Source organism: Chaetodon auriga, chromosome 17 (genome assembly GCF_051107435.1).
Source record: "Chaetodon auriga isolate fChaAug3 chromosome 17, fChaAug3.hap1, whole genome shotgun sequence".
Lineage (NCBI taxonomy): Eukaryota > Metazoa > Chordata > Actinopteri > Chaetodontiformes > Chaetodontidae > Chaetodon > Chaetodon auriga.
The window spans coordinates 17,543,702-17,563,699 of NC_135090.1; the positions used below are offsets into that span (position 1 = coordinate 17,543,702).

The following is a 19,998-nucleotide window of genomic DNA, read 5'->3' on the forward strand; positions in this document are numbered from 1 at the left end:
TCACAGAGAACATTTTGTCACGCACAGGTTTAACTAGCAACGCTAATTAGGGCAGCATTAGAACCAGTTAAGTGTGACACATATAGAACTAAACCACTGCTGGTAAGTCACACCTCCGCTTTTCCTGCTATGACACGCGAAAACATTTGCAGTGAAACAAGTTTTTTTTTCTCGACAGCCCTGATTGGAGAAAAGGTGGGACGCTGCGTGACACAAAGCAGAATGTGATCTGAGTGTGGTCTCAACTGAAAACAGTACAAAGACGACAGATTTAATGCTTTCACTCAACCACAGGTAAACAAGTTCATTGGTAACGGGAGATAGTATCATAATTGGGTATGAAAGGGGCATCCTGGAAGGCTCAGTCGTTCACAAGGGAGGATGGAGCGAGGTTCACCACTTTGTGAACACATGATTGTATAAAGGATATTCCTGCAAGGGCTCAGGAACACTTTGCAAACCTGTTGTCAGTAAACACAGTTTGCTAATTACTGCATTATGTTTAATGCTTTACACAAACTCCCAACTATTTTTTGGGCTGTTGCTCAAATTTTTCGAAGTCTTTCACCCACCTGCCAAGAAGAATGAGACATGCAATTACATTTTCCATTAAATCAAAAGTAGTTTATTTGACTTTGCCTTCTCTGTATAACTTTATTATAGTAAGACACTTCTCTGCTTGTACATTGCTCCCTTGAACTAAAAATGGCAACATTTGTTTGTGGGAATGTAAGTTGGGGTAGACAAAACTTAGATACATACCAATATACATACATGTGTGTATATTACGGTTCCATTAATAAAACCATAAATGCTAAAAACAGTTTGAACCACTCCAGGTACCTTGGTAATGCTGGAAACAGTACAATCTTTGAGTATTTTTTTTCTGGAATACACTACTTTTGTTTTCTTTTAACATGGGTACATAAAATAATGCGCACATCAACATTAAGATTTAAGGAGGGATGAAGGACTCTTTGAGCCAGTGTTAAGTGTACAGCTATCAATGTATAAACCAGTAACAGGCAAGGCAAGCTGCACCCATGGGTGTGTATTCATGCTTAGAAGTCAGTGAAAAAGAAAGTATGTCCAACTTCACTTGCCTGCTGAAGAATGTATGCTTAAATTACACACACGCGCGCACACACACACACACACACACAAAAAAAAAAAAACTGGTGAAGTTCTCCACTGCATGTTCTTCATTTGGATGATGAACATATACACACAGCTGAATGTATATATGTGGATGTATTTAAGAAACAGTAGAATTGTCTTAATAATATTGGTTAAATCAAGTGTGGGCAAACAAGGCAGAAAGTGCTTGCCATTCATGTCAACCCTCTGGTCCCCACCCCTTCCCGAGTTATTACAGACACCAGAAAACGCACACATGCCACACACATACACACAAGCACGCACGCACATGCACAAATCATCAAATGCCCTACTCACAACATCCCAGAGACGATCTTCAAACTGTTGTCAGTAAACAAACAAACCCCAACTTACAGCAGTGACAGAATAGATGCAGATGTATAAATCGATGTAGTTCACACTGGATGTCGTCCCCGGCCATTTTTCAAGCTGCGTGCCATTTTATGTCTTTTGTGTATGATACAAACTATGTTTATGAGCGTGATCCTACATCAATCCGATATTTCCTCGACACTCCAGGTCGGCATTATTTGTTGCGAGGGAAATCTCTGAAACCATGTGAACCGCAGAAGGTGACTCGCGTGACACTTTCGTCACACTTTCAGCATTGTCCTGAATTCAATCAGCCTGGGCTACTGGTTGCCACCGTGTACTGAAAACGGCCATCCGGAGAACACACACTCTGAAAAATACTTCCTCAGACAAGGAGCTCTTGGTAGTAGTCCTTCTTGGTGTGAGAGTCTCCACGGGAGCACGGGGGTGGGGGTGGGGGTTGGGGGGGTGTAAGAGTACAACACACAGCCTAGCTCTGTACTCTGGGCCCAGACAGAGTACCTGTCCTGTTGCATCACATGAAACTTGCCAAAAACAAACAAAAAAAGAAGAGGAAAAGAAAGGGGGGGGGGGGGGGGGAGAGAGAGAGAGAGAGAGAGAGAGAGAGAGAGAGAGAGAGAGAGAGAGACCATTGCATTCTATAACAGGGAGTGCTTATTAGAACAAAATCGATTACCTATTGAAGCATAAACAATTTTCTGAAGGTCAAACATTTTTTGCCTTTATTCCATCATGACCTACATTTTCATTCCACAAAAATGGAAGTCACTGAGGAAATAATGGTTGTTAAATAAAGCCATCAAGCTATCAATACAGTCTTCAAAGGGTAAACAAAACTCATGGATGAGAGAGAAAACTACTGTCCTTAGGATAACTTTGATTTTATGTGCAGAACGTCTGCAGGTACGGAGGTTACTATGATGAGGCTGAAAAAGCCTTTAGTTCCTAAAAAGGACCAACCAATAGCTAATGAAATGTCAGAGCAGGTCAACAACTTGGGGGTTTAAACAAAAAAGAAAAGAAAAATCACACCGTCTATCTGAACAAGCAGCAGAAACATTGATATTAAAGACAAATCAATGCGAGTGTAGGAGAGCACTGAGCAGTAGTACTTCAATGGGTCTTATCACAGTAATCAGACACGATTTGCAAGAGACCAAAAAGTCAGCGGAAAGAGGAATTGGAGAATTTAGTAAAAAGGTATTTTAATGACCTGCTTTTTTGAAGAAAAAACACACGCCCCTAACATTTCCCAGAGGCTGAAACTCAACTAACACGAGGCCCAAAAAAAAAAAAAAAAAAAAAAAAAGACAAAGAGAAAAAAAACATGTTACATTGTTCTCGTTAAAAGATGAAGCTGCACTCTTTCCCTTTGTGAGGGAGGTAATGCAGAACTGCACTACTGAATACCACCCAAGGCCTAAGTGTGGTAGAAATATACACAGGTACATAAATATAAAAATTAGCCCAATCCAAACATTTTTGCCAATTTAATCCCACATTTTCACTTTGCACTCACGCGACTGCATGTGTTCCATGTGTTTGTAAAGATGTCATATTTTGTGCTTGTATATGCGAGAGTGTGTATGGAGCTCTGTGTGAATGTCTTCTGTCAAAACCACGTGCACCTCCACTGCAGAACCACATGCTTGTCAAATCCAACTGGGGTGAGATTCTTGAGGGAAGGTAAAGGGCGGGGTCGGGGGAGGGGCATAACTGAACGGAGAGCAAGACGGAACAAACGGAGAAATTTACAATAACGGACGGTAGATAGTAGATTGATGCAAAGGGAGAGAGGTGACCGTGGTGAGGGGGTGGGTGGGCTTAAAGTGAATGTGAATATCATCTCCATATACTGTACAATACACGAATATGTTTAGGGATGCCAACAGATAAGCCATGAAATAATTAGCAAAAAAAGGATTAAGATGTAAGAGGGTGGTTTTAATGTGGGTGGGTTTCATCTGACATGTTTTGAAATATTCCATCACTTCCTATTTTTTGGGGAGGGCCAGTTGCCACGCTTCTCCCCGCGGTTGCCACCTCCATTACTGGGCCCACTAGAGCCACCACCAGGCGGGCCTCGTGGGCCCCTTCCTCCCCCTCCGCCTCCGGCTCCTCCGGCATTGACCCTGCGGTTCTGTCGCTCCATGCCAGGACGCTGGCTTGAGAAGCTTCTTTTATTAGCTGAGGGTTCTTTTCCTGTCATCTCACGCTCGACCACAACTCCGCCTCCGCCGCCCCCTCCTCCCCTTCCCAGGTGGTGGGGATGGTGAGAAGAATATGACTTCACTCCTCCTCCTCCTCCTCCTCCTCCTCCTCCTTCCCTGTCTCTGAACTCTGTGAAGTCGCTGCTCTCGGAGGCAGTCTCCCACTCCTCATTGGCCTGGTCTGAGTTCTGATTGGTAAAGTCAGGGGACTTTGCTCCATGGCTGTGGTGGTGCTGGGCGTGGGTCGGCCCAGCGTTGCCCTGGTTGTAGTGGTGATGGTGGTGGCTGTTTGAATTGCTCAGGTGCCCACCACCACTGTTATTGTTGGTTGTTACTGTGGTGTTGTGGTTAGCATTTTGGGCATTACTTGGCATGGGAGTGGAGATGGGGGCTCCGTTACTGTCCTGAACTAAATTTAGGGAAGGAGAGGAGGGCCTTCCTCCCCCAATGACACCCACTCCTCCATTGATGCGTGCGGCATTCTCTCGCTCCTTCAATCTGCGAAAGCGAGGCGGCTTGTCTTGCTGATGCTGGGAACGCCCATGGCGGCGACGTCTAGGTGGTCGCTCAAACCCACTGGGAGGGAACCCGCGGCTAGTGGGAAGAGGGAGTGCATTTGGCCCTCCAGAATTTGATGTAGGGTTGGTTGAAGCTTGCTGGGTCACAACACCTCCATTTTCAGTGGAACCTAGAGTGGCAGGAGTTGCAGTGGGCAAAGACGGCTGAGGGGGATTGGACCCTTGACTTTGAGCTTGGCTTACATCAGCTATCTTGTCCTTCTTCTCTCCTCCATTGCCTCCTCTGCCCAAGTCTTTGGGTCCAGAGGTTTGCGGTGGGCCTTGTTGCTTTCGGCCTGCGGCTGATGACTTTGAGGGTCCATGAGAGGCTGAGCTGGGTCCAACTCTGTGTCCTCCAGGTGTTCCTCCAACATTGCCACTACCCCTGTAGATGTTTCCTCCTCCACTTCCTCCACCCCTTCCCCTCCTAGAGGGCACACCTCTGGGAGTGAAGACCCGGGCCTGGGAACCTCTGGGTGGAGCAGATGACATGCTTCCGCTGCCAGTGGTGTTAGCATGATCAGAGCCATTCTTGGTATTGGGCTTCTGGTTTTCATCCTTGTCTGAATGACCAAGGTCACTTGCACCACTCTCACTGCCAGTCTCTGAACCCCTCTCCCTCCTTCTCTTGGGGATTTCCTCATACTCTGAACCCTCACTGCGGGTTTCACTTCGGTTCCTGGCCCTGGCTGGGTTATGCTGGGACCGATCTTGACCATGCCTGCCACCTCCCCCCTCAGCCTTAGACTCATGGTGGTGGCCTCCAGCAACAGATGAGCGGTAGTCTTTGCTGCTCCTGCCACCCATTCTACCTCGACTGCCACCACTGGGCCCAGCAGTGGCCATGTAGGTGCCGCGGTAACCTCGGCCACGCCCAAAGAACTCTCCCCCTCGTCCACGACTGGCTCTGCTGCCTTTGGCAGGCACTCCATGGTGATGGGAGGTACTGCCTCCTCTCTCAAAGGAGCGGTCCCTGTCCCGCCTAGAGGAGGATCCTGAAAATCCTGAAGAGGTGGTGTCTACATCTTTGGGCCCTCTACCTGACCCTCCCCCACCTCCTCCTGAGGATCGTTCTTTTCCTCCATTCCTGGGTTTGGCTGCCTGGGCTGACTCATCTTTAGATAGAGCTGATGTGTTCTGGGAGATGGAGGAGGCTTCCTGTTTCATGGAGGTGGTTTGGCCACTATCTTGCTCTTTATCTTTCCCGAAGCCTACACTTATTTTTTCTCCTCCATCAACTTCACCCCCATCTCTCTTCATCTCCTTCAGCACTGGCTTCTTAATGGGGCCAGCTCTCTTGTTGGCATTGCTGCCTCCTGTCTGGTTGGAGGGTTTGTGGTCCAGTGCAGTGTTGGAGGAATCCTCCCCTCCACGGGAGGCGTTCCCACCTCCTGTATTGTTGGCCCTTCTACCATGAGAGGACCCTCCACCCGTGTTGCTGCTGCCAGGCCGTGGGCCCCACTGGGTCTCTGTCTTGTGCTCCCGCCCCCCTCTTTGGTTTGATTTAGGATGGGGATGCTGCTGCTGCTGCTGCTGCTGCTGCTGCTGAGTATGACTGCTATGCTGAGAGGGCGGTGGGCTGGAGGTCACGGAGGAATGGGGAGCATATGCTGGGCCTGTTTTCTCCTGCTTCACATGGCCACTACTGCCAGTGCTGCCACTGTTGCCTCTTTCACCAAGATTGTGCCCGATACCAACTTCACTCTCTCTCTGGGGTGGGTGATGATGCAGGGCAACTTTGACGTTCCCATCTTCTCGGGTAGAAGAGGAAGAGGAGGAAGAGCATGAAGATGAGAGGGAAGGTTGGTTGATTGGGGGAGAGGAGTCTGTCTTCTTAGCAGGAGCATCAACAACTCTGTCACGACTGTTCTCTGGCTTATGGGAGTGGAGAGGGAAGTGGGGCTGCTGTGGGTGGTGGCTGTGATGGTGGTGGAGATGAGAGTTGCTCTCAACAGGGGGGAGATCAGCTCTACCGTTGCGATCGTAGTGAGGGTGTGGGGCTCCCCATATCTGCCCCTGCTGAGATCCTCGGGGAGGCACTTCATCCTGGTGGGCGAAGCTATGTGGCTGGTTTCCCCTCTCACCTGCCCTCTGTTGCTGTTGGTGGGGAAGTATCCTCGCACCCTGGTCAGGGAAGTTGCTGTAGTTGCCCCGTCCACTCATGTAGTGATGAGGGTGGTGACTGCCACCCTGGGCCCCAACCTGAGTGCCAACGGGAGGTGGAGTCTGATTGGATGTCCCGGAATTGGAGCTGGGCTGTTGGATGGGTCCCAATCCACCCTCTCGCATGCGGTGTGGAGGAGTGTCGCTCCTAAGATAAAGAAAATAGAAAGAAAAAAATGAAATAGAATCCATTCAATTAAGTGTAATTTTGCCTGTATCACAAAGAAAAAAACTTTTCCTCTTACACTTGGAGTATTCTGAGCATATACAGTATATACAGGTTGAATACAGAATCAAAAACACCAAGAGAAAGTAAAACTCTGACTTCGCAATATAACGACACAGTTATGAGTCATGCATCCAAAAATATTTTTTTATTCACCTTGAATATATTAAACTTAAATCTACCCCAGACTGACTTTTGTATCCATACCTGGGTCCTTTGGCTCCATCATCATCCTCCAATGCCTGCTTCTGCCTGAGGGGGGACGCTAGCCCACGGCCCTCCCCTCCACCAGGAAATACCTCCGGCCCCCAGGCCAGCTTAGGATCCATAGGGGGGGTCCCACGGTGAGGGTGCCCTGGATGCTGTTGCTGCCTGTCAAAGGGGTCCGAACCAGATCCCCCTGAGTCAGACCGCTCACGCCCAATAAGCCCTGTGGGAGTGAAGAATTTTTTTTAAAAAAGAAAACATCCAAACAGATGTTGTCAACAAAACAAGACATAATGTGACTACACAGTAATCACTTCAGCATGCATGTCACTGCACTGGCACACCATATACACATACTATGTTCTGTAATACAGTAGTATTGTTTTTTTTTATTTTACAATTAATACCAGTGACTAGGGCTCCCTAAAAACTTGGCATTTCACCCAGATAGAAGTTGTTTTGCAGGAGCGAGTAGCATACACTTCTGCAATCTCCCTGCACATTGTTTTCCTGTAATCTGCATATTTGGTCTCACACCTATTTACATTAAAATTGATAGTCTGCCTTTTAAGCCCATTTCAACACATTAATGGGAGAAGTTTTCCTTCAGGGCTTTCTGCCCAAAAGCCTTTATTAAGTGAGGTGATACTATAACCAATTCCAAGTAGGGAGCAGTTTGTGGTGGATGAATGGGTCAAATAATAGGAATTTCACCCAGGAGACTGAGGTTTAAGTCCTGTGTGAAGCCATAAGTTAAATATGACTTTTTATTTCTAAACTTAGTTGACTTACTTTCTTTTTTTCAGATTTCAGTCAGTTTGGTTAGGTTTAGGAAATGTCAATCATAAGTCAATATTGACTTCTGGTTTTCGCACAAATATCGTCTTTTTGGCAGAAAACCCAGAAGGCACATCAGTGAAATGGCAAAAACCAAAACGTTGTGTGCACACAGAGTGTGCAGATGACTGAGTGAGGGAGTGGGAGCAGCAGAGAGTGACAGTAATGCAAGCAGAGCAGAGGAAAAGACATCCGCTCTCCTCTAGGTTTAATCCTGAGATTCAGTCAATAAACAACTTTGAGGTTACCGTTTTGATTGCTTATCTAAAAAGTGATGAGACAACCCGATGCAAGCAGACAAAGCATATCAGGCGCAAAATTCTCTTGATACTGATGCAGGATTGAAGGTGAAGTGAAATACCAAGTTTTAGGGAGTCTCGATACGGACTGATCTCGCTGAATATGCCACATCCACTCACCTGATGGGTGCATGCCAGCTGCATAGTAGTCCATTGGTGGAGGGCGGCCCTGGATCATGCGAGGGTCCATGTAGGGCATCATCATCCAGCGAGGGTCGAAATTCATTGGCAGGGGCGGGGGTCGAACCATATTGCTGGGCTGATAAAGGGGTCCACCCTGCTTGGGTCCAGGACCCGATTGGGGTGTGGACCCTGGTGAAGGACCCTGTGGACCCTGAGGCTGAGGAGACAGCTGGCTTTGTGATGCCTGGCTGTGCTGCTGCTGTTGTTGCTGCTGCTGCCATTGTTGCTGCTGCTTCAGGAGCTGCTCCTGAAGATAAATAAACGTGAAACAGAAAACACAGAACCCAGCAAGTTTAAGAATTTCTAAAAAGTCATGCCACCATTGGTAGCCAAATATGTTGGAAAATGTGGGAGTTATTTTTGTTTGCAACAACCATTCAAGCAATACTTGTAGTTAAACAACTGACAAGTCCTAACCTGCTGCTGCCTCTGAAATCTTGGTGGAAGAGACTTCTGGTACTTTGAGTAGCCCTGGCCAGGAGGACCACCAGCTTGACGACCTGCTCCCCCTCCAATATTCTCAATCTTCACTGGGTCGACTCCTCTTTCACTTCCACTACCTCCACGAATGTGAGGACTGCCCATGGTCTCTTCCTTAATTTCTCCTGCTGAAGGTACATCCAGCGTGGGCTGCTGTGGCTGTGACACAGCTGGCTGGGGACACTGTTGGGCATCTGAACCAAGAAAGTAGGTTGTAGGACCATAACCATGAGGTGGAAGCTTTATTTGAAATGCCATATTAAAAACATCAGAAAACCGAATCACATGTCAGTGATCCAAATGATTCAGACCAGTCATCACTGATCATGTGCATCCGAGAAACTCACCTGCACTGGAGTCATAGCTGCTGTTGCTGCTGGCTCGCTGTCGGTCACTGACTCCAGGACTGGGCCCCGGCTGGACAGCCAGCACGGGAAGTTCCTCAGGGTCCACACAGGGGGATGGTGGCTGGCTGATGTTGGGGGAAGAGGCAGAAATAGATGGACTAGGACTGCCTGCTGTGGCAGCTGTAGAGTTTCCATCAAGGCTGGGAGTTTTACTGCTGCTACCACCGCCCCCTACGTTGCTGCCCTGCTGCTGTTGCTGCTTCTCATCCAGCCTCTTAAGCTTCTCTGCACAGGCTGCACGCCTCTCCTCCTCCATCCTACGCTCTTCCTCCTCACGGCGGCGACGGGCTCGCTCCACTGCAGCAGAGATCTCGGTGGAGGACTGCTTCCTGCGTTGACGCCACGTCTCATCTTCATCTTCCCCCTGGGCCCCATGGACTAGCAGGCCCGGCTGGGGAGGAGGAGTAGGGCCTCCTGGTGCTGGCTGAAGCTGGGTGGGGCCAGGTTTCCCTGGGACAAGAGATGCACCCTGGTTGTGGGGCCGGTCCTGAACAGTTAGAAAATATATTATGCTTTATTATGCAGTTTTCAACTGCAGATGACATTACTGCAACATTGTCAAGAAAAATGTCTAACGAATGATTAAACCAACTGTAGCAGAACTCAAGTGGCAAAAAGCAAACTTAAAACTAAAGATGACTTAACCATAAAACCTGTGGGCGGTGGATGAGACAATGACAGAAATGGTTTGTCTATGAGGCCCTATACGGATGTCTACCTGTCGGTAAAAGGAGTAAGGCCCTTGTCCGAGGAGCGGCCCCGGTGGGGGGGAGGGCTGCTCCCGGGGACCAACCAAGCCAGGCCTGCGCCCCTGTATACAGGCAGACACAGTTAGCCATGCTGCACCACAATAATCTACACTGACAAAAATGCACACACGCCAACACATCTCTGCCCACAAATCAGTCTCTGCTTAACAGTATGGACAAATTGTCCTGTGTTGTAAATCTGGACTTGGCGTCTTCTCAGAGCCTGAGCATGGCCTGTCTGAGCAACACCTTGTTGCTGCTGTTCATCACTTCTACCTGGTAGTTGGATGGTGCTCCCTGGCCTCCCCAGCCACTGCCTCCCTCCTCGGCCCATCCTGGCTTGCTGGAGGGGGGTTGAGAGCCATTGTCAGCATGAGAGGGAGGGGTGTGGCGGGAGTCTCCGCCACTGTCCGAGGCTCGAGAGCGAGAGGCTGCAGGGGGGGCCTCCTGGGACCTCTGCTGCTCGCTGGGGACAAGAAAAAAACGTTCTTTCAAACAAATTATAGTATACTTTTTTTCAGACAAAGCTATGTTGTCATAATTTGAGGTTATCACACACTGAATGCATGTGGTAACACACCGCGAGTCACTGCTGCTTTCGGTCCTTTCCTCGTCCCCCTCTTCATCTCCTTCATCATCACTGAACTTCAACTTGGCAGAGTAATCAATTTCCTCATGAGCCCCTGTTAAAGAAGAAGGAAAAAAAGACAAGAAAACATCAGAGCCATGTTTGTACTAAACATTATGATTTAGACTATATTACAGGGGTGGGCGACAGGGCCAGAATCTTTTATCGCAGTATATGGATTTTTTTAGGATGATATATAAGTCATTGTTAAGTAAATTCAATTAAGAAATGGCTTTAAAGAGCAACATCGTACCACACTTCGTGATTATTTTCATGTTTTATTTGGAACTTCCACACAAACAAAACTGCCTCACATGCAAAGCTTTCTTTCAAAACGTAAGCTTTAAGGTTCCAAATAGAACAACACAAAACTCTTGTTTGGTTTAAATGAGGGGTGGCGCCAGGGTTGAAGACAGGACTCACCCGCAATGACGACTGTTTTTGAGTTGATATCAATACTAAGTATATTTGGATGTATCCGCAATGTCAGTGTCAACAAAAGAGTGGAAACAGGCAAGTGGAAAAGAGTATGAAGCAGCTACACTCTGTGCAATGTCATCAACACTCCCACTCGCTTGCTGTGTAGCAGGGTAGCAGTGCATACACTGTGAATGACAGTGTGTAAATACGGCTTAAGGGATAGCTCCCACAGTGGAAACAGTATTGCTAAATCTCGGTTTATACTGTCATACCACCCAACCCTACCATATTATACATTATTCATCATCTTTCACTTTGATAAACCTGATCCGCCGCTCCCCCCCTCCTCCCCCTCTGAGCTGATTGTAGTGCCTGGAACACCCCTGCTTGGATCAGCAGGAAATATGATATGCAGAAACATCTGCAACATTAGAAAGCATCAATCTATCCCAGTACCACAATGTCATACCTCCTTAAACATTTAGCAGCATAAGCACTAAATCAACATGCAATACACAACAATACTTTAATGTCAAAACTAAATGGGACGTGACACTCCCATGTACAACAGCAACAAAATAATTGTGAGACAATGTGAAATTAGAAACTCATGATCCAATCAGGAACCACTGCTCTCTGTACATTGTGATCTGGTTCCAAATCAGAGCAGGTTCTCCATAGCCAACCATATTTATAAGTTAGTTGAACAATCTTTTTTTTTTTACCTGCCCAGCCCTCGTCTCCATCATGGTCCAGCTCGTCTAGCTCCTTCAGGTCATCCTGTTTTAGGATAGAGGGTCGCTTCACCACCTCTCCGCCTGCGTCACGTGGGCCACCCTGAGGTCTACTGTCAGGCCCACGAGAGAACCTTAACAAGGGGAGGAGGTCCTTTGTAAGCAACATGTTGAAGTGTGGCCCCAAAAGGCAGGAAAACTGATTCAATTTAAAATTTAGACTTAGTCCACACATACACATCTTTTTCTTTTGTTTTTTGAGACAGAGCCCTTTCTTTGCGTTTTGGCCTATTGTTCACACACAAATGCAGTTTTAGGTCACTGAAAATAAGCCTTTTGTAAAACTCCTTCCAGGGTGAAGATATTCAGAAACTCTGTTCGCAGTGTTGATGCATTTTTAGATTTTGACAGCAGAGCGTGCGATATTATCTCCTTTGATTACATGAAGCAATTTAGTGCAATGGCGTAAGTGGACAAAACAGTGTTAATGTTAATGTGGTTTAAATAAGTTGTTAAAGTTATACCACTGCCCATTGGTTTGACATGCTCTTGGCAGCACTTCAATTGTGTTTTTCTTTTCCATATGGACAGAAATTTTTAAAACTGTGCTTGTTTGAACAGGACGAAGGAGGAAACACCCCATTTTAAAAAATACCTGTGTACATGTGAACCAAGTCTAAATTGTGAGCCATCAAGAGAGAGTTTTTTACCTACTGATAAACAGACCATGTGAATAAACTGTCAAAAAGTAAGACAATACTGCTTTATAACTGATATTGGCAAGGAACATACCTTGGAGCAGCCCCTTCCCCAGGTGCAGGGTACCTGTACGGCCCCTGCGGGCCATAGGGGGCCGGGAAGGGCAGGTAGGGAGGATACATCTTAAAAATAAAATAAAATAAAATGAATTGAAATAATAACAATAATAACAGAGAGATCAGCTTCAGACACAAATTCTTGATAGTCAGGAGAGCAGTCTTAAGAATAGCTGTGGCAGCCTACAGCCTTTTAATTTATACAGGAAGCACAGCAAAATCAAAAATGTAATGAAAAGAAAGAGCAGCACTGGACAATTCTTCACAAAAATGTTGAAATATTCCAATTATAATATGTTACAATCATTAGACCCTGGAAATACATTGCAAAGCAGCTGTGTAGCTATAGAAAACACATTTAAAAATCATGCATCGAAAACGTAGCAATTGAAAACAAATACTGCAATATTTGCCTAAAGTAAACGAGGAAAAGTAAGAGGAAAACTTACGAAGGGAGGCATGATCCCTCGGTACTGTGAGAACCCAGGCCCCACAGGGGGCTGGGGCAGGGGCAAGGCAGGGCTGCCTGCGGGAGGGTTTCTAGGTGGCCCGTGGGACTGGGAGTTCGGAGGGGGGACCCCAGCTGCCCCATCCATCACCAGAGCCCCACCAGTGCCACCCTCCACTGCCCCCTCCCCAGACAGGGTGGGCGCCAGGGCTCGGCCCCCACCGTCCCGCCAACTTGTAACGTCTGGAGACGGTGAACACAAGAGAGGACGGAGTGGTTATTATGGTTTATGAGCGCTAATGGAACAAGACCAGAGATGCAAATCCATTACTTTCAAAAGATGACCCAGACCCGTGTCTGGACTTAAAATGAATGGATTAAATTTTTGATATAATTTAATGTTAATAAATGGGAAACTTTCTTATTTTGCCAAATTAAATTCCCTAACTGAATTTGTCGTTGGCAAGCACATAGCAACACCAACCAAAGCAAAAAGAAAAAAAAAAAAAATACACACACATTATGTCTAGTCTCTAACTAAAAGCTTTTGAAGTACTTGCTCAGCCGCCCTATGTTATCAACTGAACCAGTAGCCAAGATCTGAAGTCTATAACATAATAAATACTATGTGTACAAATAGGCACTACTCCTAAAAACAATCTTGTGAGAGAAGTTTTCTCTCTGACTTAATTTAATGACTTAATGATTTGATCAATTATTGGAGATTAAGTGGTCAACACTCACTCTGGGGGCGGAGGCTTGGTCCGGGCCCATACCACTGATCTGCAGTGCCCTGTTCTTTGCCAGCTTTGTCCTGGTCGCCAGCCGCCTGCAGGGTGGGAAATTCCTCGCGAGAGAATGGCGACGGTTGGTTTGATCCCTTTCCACCTGCAGGACGGGAAGACAAGGGGAGAACGATTTTTCAAAGGGGGGAAAATGTGTAACTAAAAGCTTCTTCCAGAGAAACGATGCGAGATGAACAAAAAGGAAGACTCACCATCCCCTTGTGTTCCATGTGTAACACTGGCCTGTGCCCAGGACCTTGCCCCTACGGCCTGGGTTGAAGCTGGGGCCAGAGCCTGGAAAAGAGACAAGTATGATATGTGAACTATAGCTGCTACAAATCTCCATGGACATGACTAAGAGCATGACTTTGCATTCATTTAACTGTGGCTGTCAGTACCTCTGAAGCTGGCGGGGTTCTCGGGCGGGTCGGTGCAGGTGTCGTTGAACCCACAGGCTGCTGCGATTCCAGCTGCGGTGCTGACAATGCATCGGTACTGAGAGAAAGAAACAAAATCAGAACCGGGCAGACGCTAGACAAGATTAGACAGCCTCACCAAAGGAAACCCTTAAAGTGTGTTTTTGTTACCCCACTGTAGTAACTTTAAAAAGTGAAAGTCTAAAATGAGTGTGATAAATTGGATGCTGAAGGGGGGTTACTTACCTCTTTGGGTCTGCTTGTTCCTGTTTGCTTGCCCATCCTGTGCCGTCTTTGGGAACGAGCGAGACGTTGGGATCGTTGCCTTTGTTCTCCGCCTTCAGACTGGGCAGGTTGGCAGGGGGTGGCATACGCCGTGCGGAGGCAACTTTACCAAGAGACTGGAGGCCATGGCGGGGGGGAACTGATATGTCGGAAGAGAAAGGATGTCATTAGTACAGATGGACCACTGAAACGTGACACCAATTAAATCTACTGGGTGCAAGGAGGAGCCTGATGACAGGGATGGCGCTTGCTGCTTACTTTGCTGGATACACAATTAGGATGCCGAACAACCCACAAAGCTAGAGGGTTGATAGTACTTTGGTTAGCCCACTTCAACTACAGTTCATGGAAAAGTATTATGATATTGATGTTCACAGAAGCATGGAAAAGCCTTCCGATTCTGTAAAGTGAAGCTATGCTCAATATCAATCCCTCATTTGTTTCGTTAAGACTCAGAGAAACCACAGCAGTGCATGGATTCACTATGCAGGAGGGGGGGGAGTCTGTAGTTTGGAAACAGGGACAGCTGCTTAGATCTAGTGGGGAGCTTCTGAATAAAACATTGACTGGGGACTCAGCACAGAAGTCAAACAGCGTCCACAAGTAAGCCTCTGTCTCAGGTCAGGCTCAGTGGCTCCGAGGCTCAGCTGACAAGCCAAGGCTCGAGAGCTATTCACCCTCCAGATCATGCATAATGTCCTCCTATATGGCTACTGTTGTGACACACCCTAAAAAAAATGTTTTTTCTCTCTGAGACAGGTGCAAAAGCCCATAAATAAGGCTAGTAAATATTCTTGATCCCTGAATAATATTAACAGCATCAGCAAAACCCTGTTGGCAGGCAGTTAAGAGATGCAGCATATCATCCATTTCCTGTATTGGAAATCAGCACCACAGCAATTAGGGAGACAGTAGAGTAATGCATCAAAGTTGCAGTACTTGGTGTCGGGAGGCAACGCAGCACAGCCTGGCACTTTTAATCACAACACCAATGAGCAAATCCAACCGCGATAGCAGATCTGTTACTTCAGGCTCTATCTGATCAATTACAAAATAACATAATATAACCTCAGTCACAAAACAAAACCATCTGGCAGAATCTTAAAATGAATACCCTCGGTAGAAAGTCGAGAAAGACCAATCTATGATCACCAACTTCCATCAGGTGCTTAATGTTCATGTTCTGCCCACAACACATATGACAGAGCTAATCGCTGTCATTCTGGTCAATGGGTGCATTTCTACTGGGTACATAGCAACCCCGTATCAGAAGCGCATCTACGCTCTGCTCTGCGAAGAGTCTGCCGGGCCTATTTTTGCCATGTCAATCTGCACAGAGCAGATCGAGCCAGACAGGAAGTCAGACTCAGGACCGGTGTAGAGAATGGTGGGGACTGGAGACACATGGAGGACAGAGCAAATATGCGTTGCATATGTGATATCATGCATATGTGACATCACAAATCTGCACAGTATAGCAGAGTTGAAATCCTTTGTTACACTGGATGTGTGTTCTGAAAATGACAGCAAGGACATGACAGACGCATGATACTCACCAACAGGCTTTTGTGTTTCAAGGCTCTTTCCTTTGTATGTATCAAACAGGTTGAGAGACGCATACTTGGTTTTGCCTTCCTTCCCCTTTGCAGTTTGCCCAGAGCGCTCTGACATTGCGCTGTCCGCTCATTGAGTATGGTGAGCCCTGAGACTGGGGGAGAGTGAGAGTGAGTGAGAGTGAGAGTGAGAGACAGAGAGAGAGAGAGAGAGAGAGAGAGAGAGAGAGAGAGAGAGAGAGAAAGAGAGATTTGACACCAGATGTACACACAAAGTGAGAGTAAAAGTGTTGATTATACAAGCATGCATTCAAAACAGCTAGCAAAACAGAAACTGTCTCGCAAATCAAAACATCCTGAACATATGCGCTGTGGCCTAAGAGTAATTTACAGTAGAGCAGGGTAGAAAATATATTAGCTATAGAAACAGCAGTATCACAACACACACAGCTCTGTGAAACATGATATATTACAGGACAATCAGTCATGACACATCAAAGTAGATGTGTTGGGGGCACATACTCATAAAGGGAAAAACTATTTTTAAAAGCAAGGGCTAAGCAGGTTTTCTGCTACTGCTCAGGTGTGGTAGCCTCACTTTTCATGGACGCACAGCCTTGTGCAGTAACTAACTAACTGGTGGTCCACACAACAATATTTTCTGAATCCTTTTAGAGAACTGTAGTCCTCTGTCTCACAAAGTAAAAATTCCTCCATTTCTACAAATTTGCAATCCTTAATCCAACGGGAGACAATGCGGCTACACACAACACTGATTTATCCCAGTAAATCACACAGGTAGTCATTAAACCTATACAAATTTCCTGTTTCTATACACTGTGCACTTGAATTATGTACATTTAAGACACAAAATCTGTCTTTCAATGACAGCGTAAGTTAAACTTTGACCTCCAATAATCTTCCTTAAAAAACTAATTTTAGGACAGACTAGCTTTGGCATTCAGTATTTCTGGCATATTTTGGAAGCCCACTGACTTTAACAAACAATATGCGAGTTCTTGTTGGGCTTTCTGCCCAATCTTTACAAAATCTCAGCAGTTTATGGTTATATGAGGAATTGCATGTGTTGCAGATTGTAATCGAGACAGTATCTTGACTTTGTCACATGGAGCAGCATCACAGAGACGAAAGTGTCAACACAATAACGATGGCGCATGTGGAACTGAAAAAATAATAATAATTATATATATATAAAAGAGAATAGTTCTATTAAGCCCTGTCAATGACTACCGAAAGATACAATTTTGATATTTGGGGGTGACTTGTTGTTGACACTCACAAACACACACGCACACCCTGTTGCTTGCACTGTTTACTTAATGCTGTACCATCCTCATAGCAGAATTCTTACTGACACACGACAAACATTCAGCTTAGTGTGTAAGGGGTATCGTGGCAGCGTCAACATTTGTGCAGCATTTCACTCAATGAATTCTCGTTCTGGCCTGGCTTCTTGGCGGGTGAACAGCTGGTTTACCGCTGGGATAATTTAGGCATCCTTTCAAAAGGGTGTATTATCTTCACACAGATTTCATCGAGGGCAGATTCAGCATAAACACAGCTTGATGTGTGAGCAGACTCGGTACAATGAATGACTTAACACCTCATCACGGGAAACACTGTACAAAAGAAAGGGAAAGAAAAGCTCAACCATGGTTTCTATGGCAACACATCATAAATGATGTTCTTCGATGCCTTGCCTTGAGACAGGGCTGGCTCCATGGCAACTGCCAGGCCTTTAGCTTGAACTCATTTTTACTGCACATCAATAAAACACACTGCGCTGACATCTGTCCAATTCAGAACAACTTGGCTGCATCCAGCAGGTTTAACTGCTGCCCGCAGGCCCCGACTCTGCCCAGCTCCCATTAGGCACAAACACTGAGAGCAGATGATTCACCTGGATTATTATGATGGAATCACATCAGTCATTCCATTCAGTTTCTTTAAATGAAGTTGTGAAATGGTGTCAGGCAATCCAAATGGTCCATGAGGAGAAGAAAAAAAATGTATGAGCTAAACAAAGACCTCAAGCAACAGCTCTCTGTATTGTTATGTGGTTATAATACTGACCAGTGTGTATTTCAATAACTGAAAAGTGGAAAAAAAGAAACGACTGGAATTCCAAGTCACAATAGCTCCATCAGTCTTCAGTAACCTTACACCTGAATAACTAGTCTACCTGAAGACAACAAGACTCATACCAGCAATGTGCAAACAGCAGTGGCGTACGGTAACTACGTTAGCCAAACATACATATTCAAATAGGGATGAATATAAAACCACAACCAAAACAACGATTAAAGACTCAAAAACAAAGCCAACTGCCTCTACTGTGCACGGATGAAAAAGCAGATTGACTACAGAGCAGCAGCACGGCACCGTGCCTCAGCAGCCAGATGAGATTAGAAAATTAGGTCGTGGGATGGCTGGTCAACTACATGTTGTATGGGGATTAACGGGGGCCAGCGGCTCCACTACCAAACCATAACTGCAGCAACGTATACTACAAAGGGGCCTTGTGCGGCTAAAGCTAACAATCAGCACTGACCACATACAGCGAGCTGATTCTCTTTGGGCAAAACCAACTGGTAGCTACGACAGTAGCAATCCCAATCGGAATCAAATATATAAACCACAAACTGCTAAAGCTGCCGACGCATGAGACATCTTTATTGTGGTGCTAACTAACGTTAGCTGGCTAACACGGGGCCTCAGTGTTCGCGTTGGGAGGGGGACTGCGTTGACGTTTCATAATACATTTTCAACACCTTGCGGTAACATTAGCTTAACACTCTTCGACTCTGTGGGGGGCTACGTTTCGAATCACACACTGACATCGCGACTGGGTGTTTTCAGCCGACGATGTTGCTTATCAATCGTTCGTAGTATGCACAGGGCAACGCAGAAAAAAAGATTTTATTAGGAGAACAAAACAAAATGGCGGTGAAGACAGGCCCGGTGCATATTAACATTAACATAGACCGGTTTTGTAGCATAACAGTTAGCTCTAACACAGCCAACCTGCCACTATACGGTGATCATATAAGCTCACTAGCATTATAGGCAACGTAGTGTGAATTGTTTTGAAGGTTATCAATCGAAACAAATACCCGTTTTGACAACCGTCAGTGTATCTTAAACTGACACTGTAATAGCTAAAGCTAATCGACCTGCTCCACAGTGTAACGTTATTCCAAGCGAACAACCTGCTCTAACGTTTATCTTTTAACATTAACTTGGTCTTAGATCGTTAGCAACCAAACGTTATCTCATATTTCAACAAGCTAAACAAGCAACCACCACAACTAGAAGTTTTCACAAAAACCTCTAACACGTAATCATTTGATATGACAGAGGCTGGCTAACACTTAGCCAAACTAAGCTAACGAGCTAGACAACCACCTAACATTAGCTAGCTAGCAACAACAACCAAGCACCACTGTGCCTTTCCAAAAAAATCAATACTGCCCCTACACAAAACATCCTCACTGGTAGCCAATTCTGTGCCCAGTAGTAATGGTGATAATTTCTAATACAATATAAAGTTACTCGTCGGTGCTTGCATAAAACATGCAAAATTTTCCGGCCACTGACCTGGTCTTGTCCCGACTTGTCTCGAGGTTGTAACGCAGAATGAGGTTAGCTAAGCTATCGCGTAGCTTTCTAGCAAGTGACCCAGCTAGCTAAGCAACGTTATCCTCCTGCATAGTCAAACACACAAGGTCTTTACAGTAGATCGCGCTGTCTTAGAAATGATTTGTATTATATAGGTAGAGAAGGTATTCGGCTTACTTGCACTCCTTTTCTTTTTTTCCAAAAATAAATGAAAAGGGGAAAAGAAAATTGTAATACTGAGCTCGATCCGTCACCTAAAGAGCCGTCAACGGCTACTGGGGAAGCTTGTGTGATGGAAGCCGTTTGGGACCTCAACGGTAAGGCAAAAAAAAAAAAAAAAATGCGACTCTTTATTTTTAAAAACCACTGATCAGGAAACATTCCAAGTAGACGTTGATGGAATAATTTCTATTCCATGATGGATTGAGAATTACGTTTGCATTTAGACAGTTTTCACTTAAAATGT

General features: G+C 45.8%; 1 protein-coding gene across 3 annotated transcripts; it reads right to left on the minus strand.

Annotated features, from left to right (window-relative positions):
* Positions 1-602: 602 nt before the first annotated feature.
* prrc2a (proline-rich coiled-coil 2A) lies at positions 603-19,837 on the minus strand. 3 transcript variants are annotated; one of them, XM_076754017.1, is made up of 17 exons: positions 19,710-19,837; positions 15,897-16,048; positions 14,302-14,479; positions 14,038-14,134; positions 13,852-13,933; positions 13,599-13,742; positions 12,856-13,097; positions 12,384-12,472; positions 11,583-11,725; positions 10,390-10,492; positions 10,086-10,275; positions 9,779-9,871; positions 9,001-9,547; positions 8,591-8,847; positions 8,111-8,420; positions 6,855-7,077; positions 603-6,569 (listed from the first exon to the last, which is right to left on the minus strand). In XM_076754017.1, exons 2-17 carry the CDS (start codon positions 16,009-16,011, stop codon positions 3,479-3,481), a joined length of 5,904 nt encoding a protein of 1,967 aa, XP_076610132.1. In that variant the 5' UTR covers positions 16,012-16,048; positions 19,710-19,837; the 3' UTR covers positions 603-3,478. The 3 variants fall into 3 exon arrangements, with proteins under 3 accessions (XP_076610132.1, XP_076610133.1, XP_076610134.1); XM_076754018.1 differs by lacking the exon at positions 19,710-19,837 and adding an exon at positions 19,512-19,683; XM_076754019.1 differs by lacking the exon at positions 9,779-9,871.
* Positions 19,838-19,998: the final 161 nt, after the last annotated feature.

Excerpts from the sequence above, each read along its gene's own strand:
- prrc2a (XM_076754017.1), bottom strand. The coding sequence starts at position 16,011 with ATGTCAGAGCGCTCTGGGCAAACTGCAAAGGGGAAGGAAGGCAAAACC. Across the intron at positions 12,473-12,855 it reads GAGGGATCATGCCTCCCTTC|ATGTATCCTCCCTACCTGCC; the intron begins GTAAGTTTTCCT and ends TTTATTTTTAAG. Across the intron at positions 8,421-8,590 it reads GATTTCAGAGGCAGCAGCAG|GAGCAGCTCCTGAAGCAGCA; the intron begins GTTAGGACTTGT and ends ATTTATCTTCAG.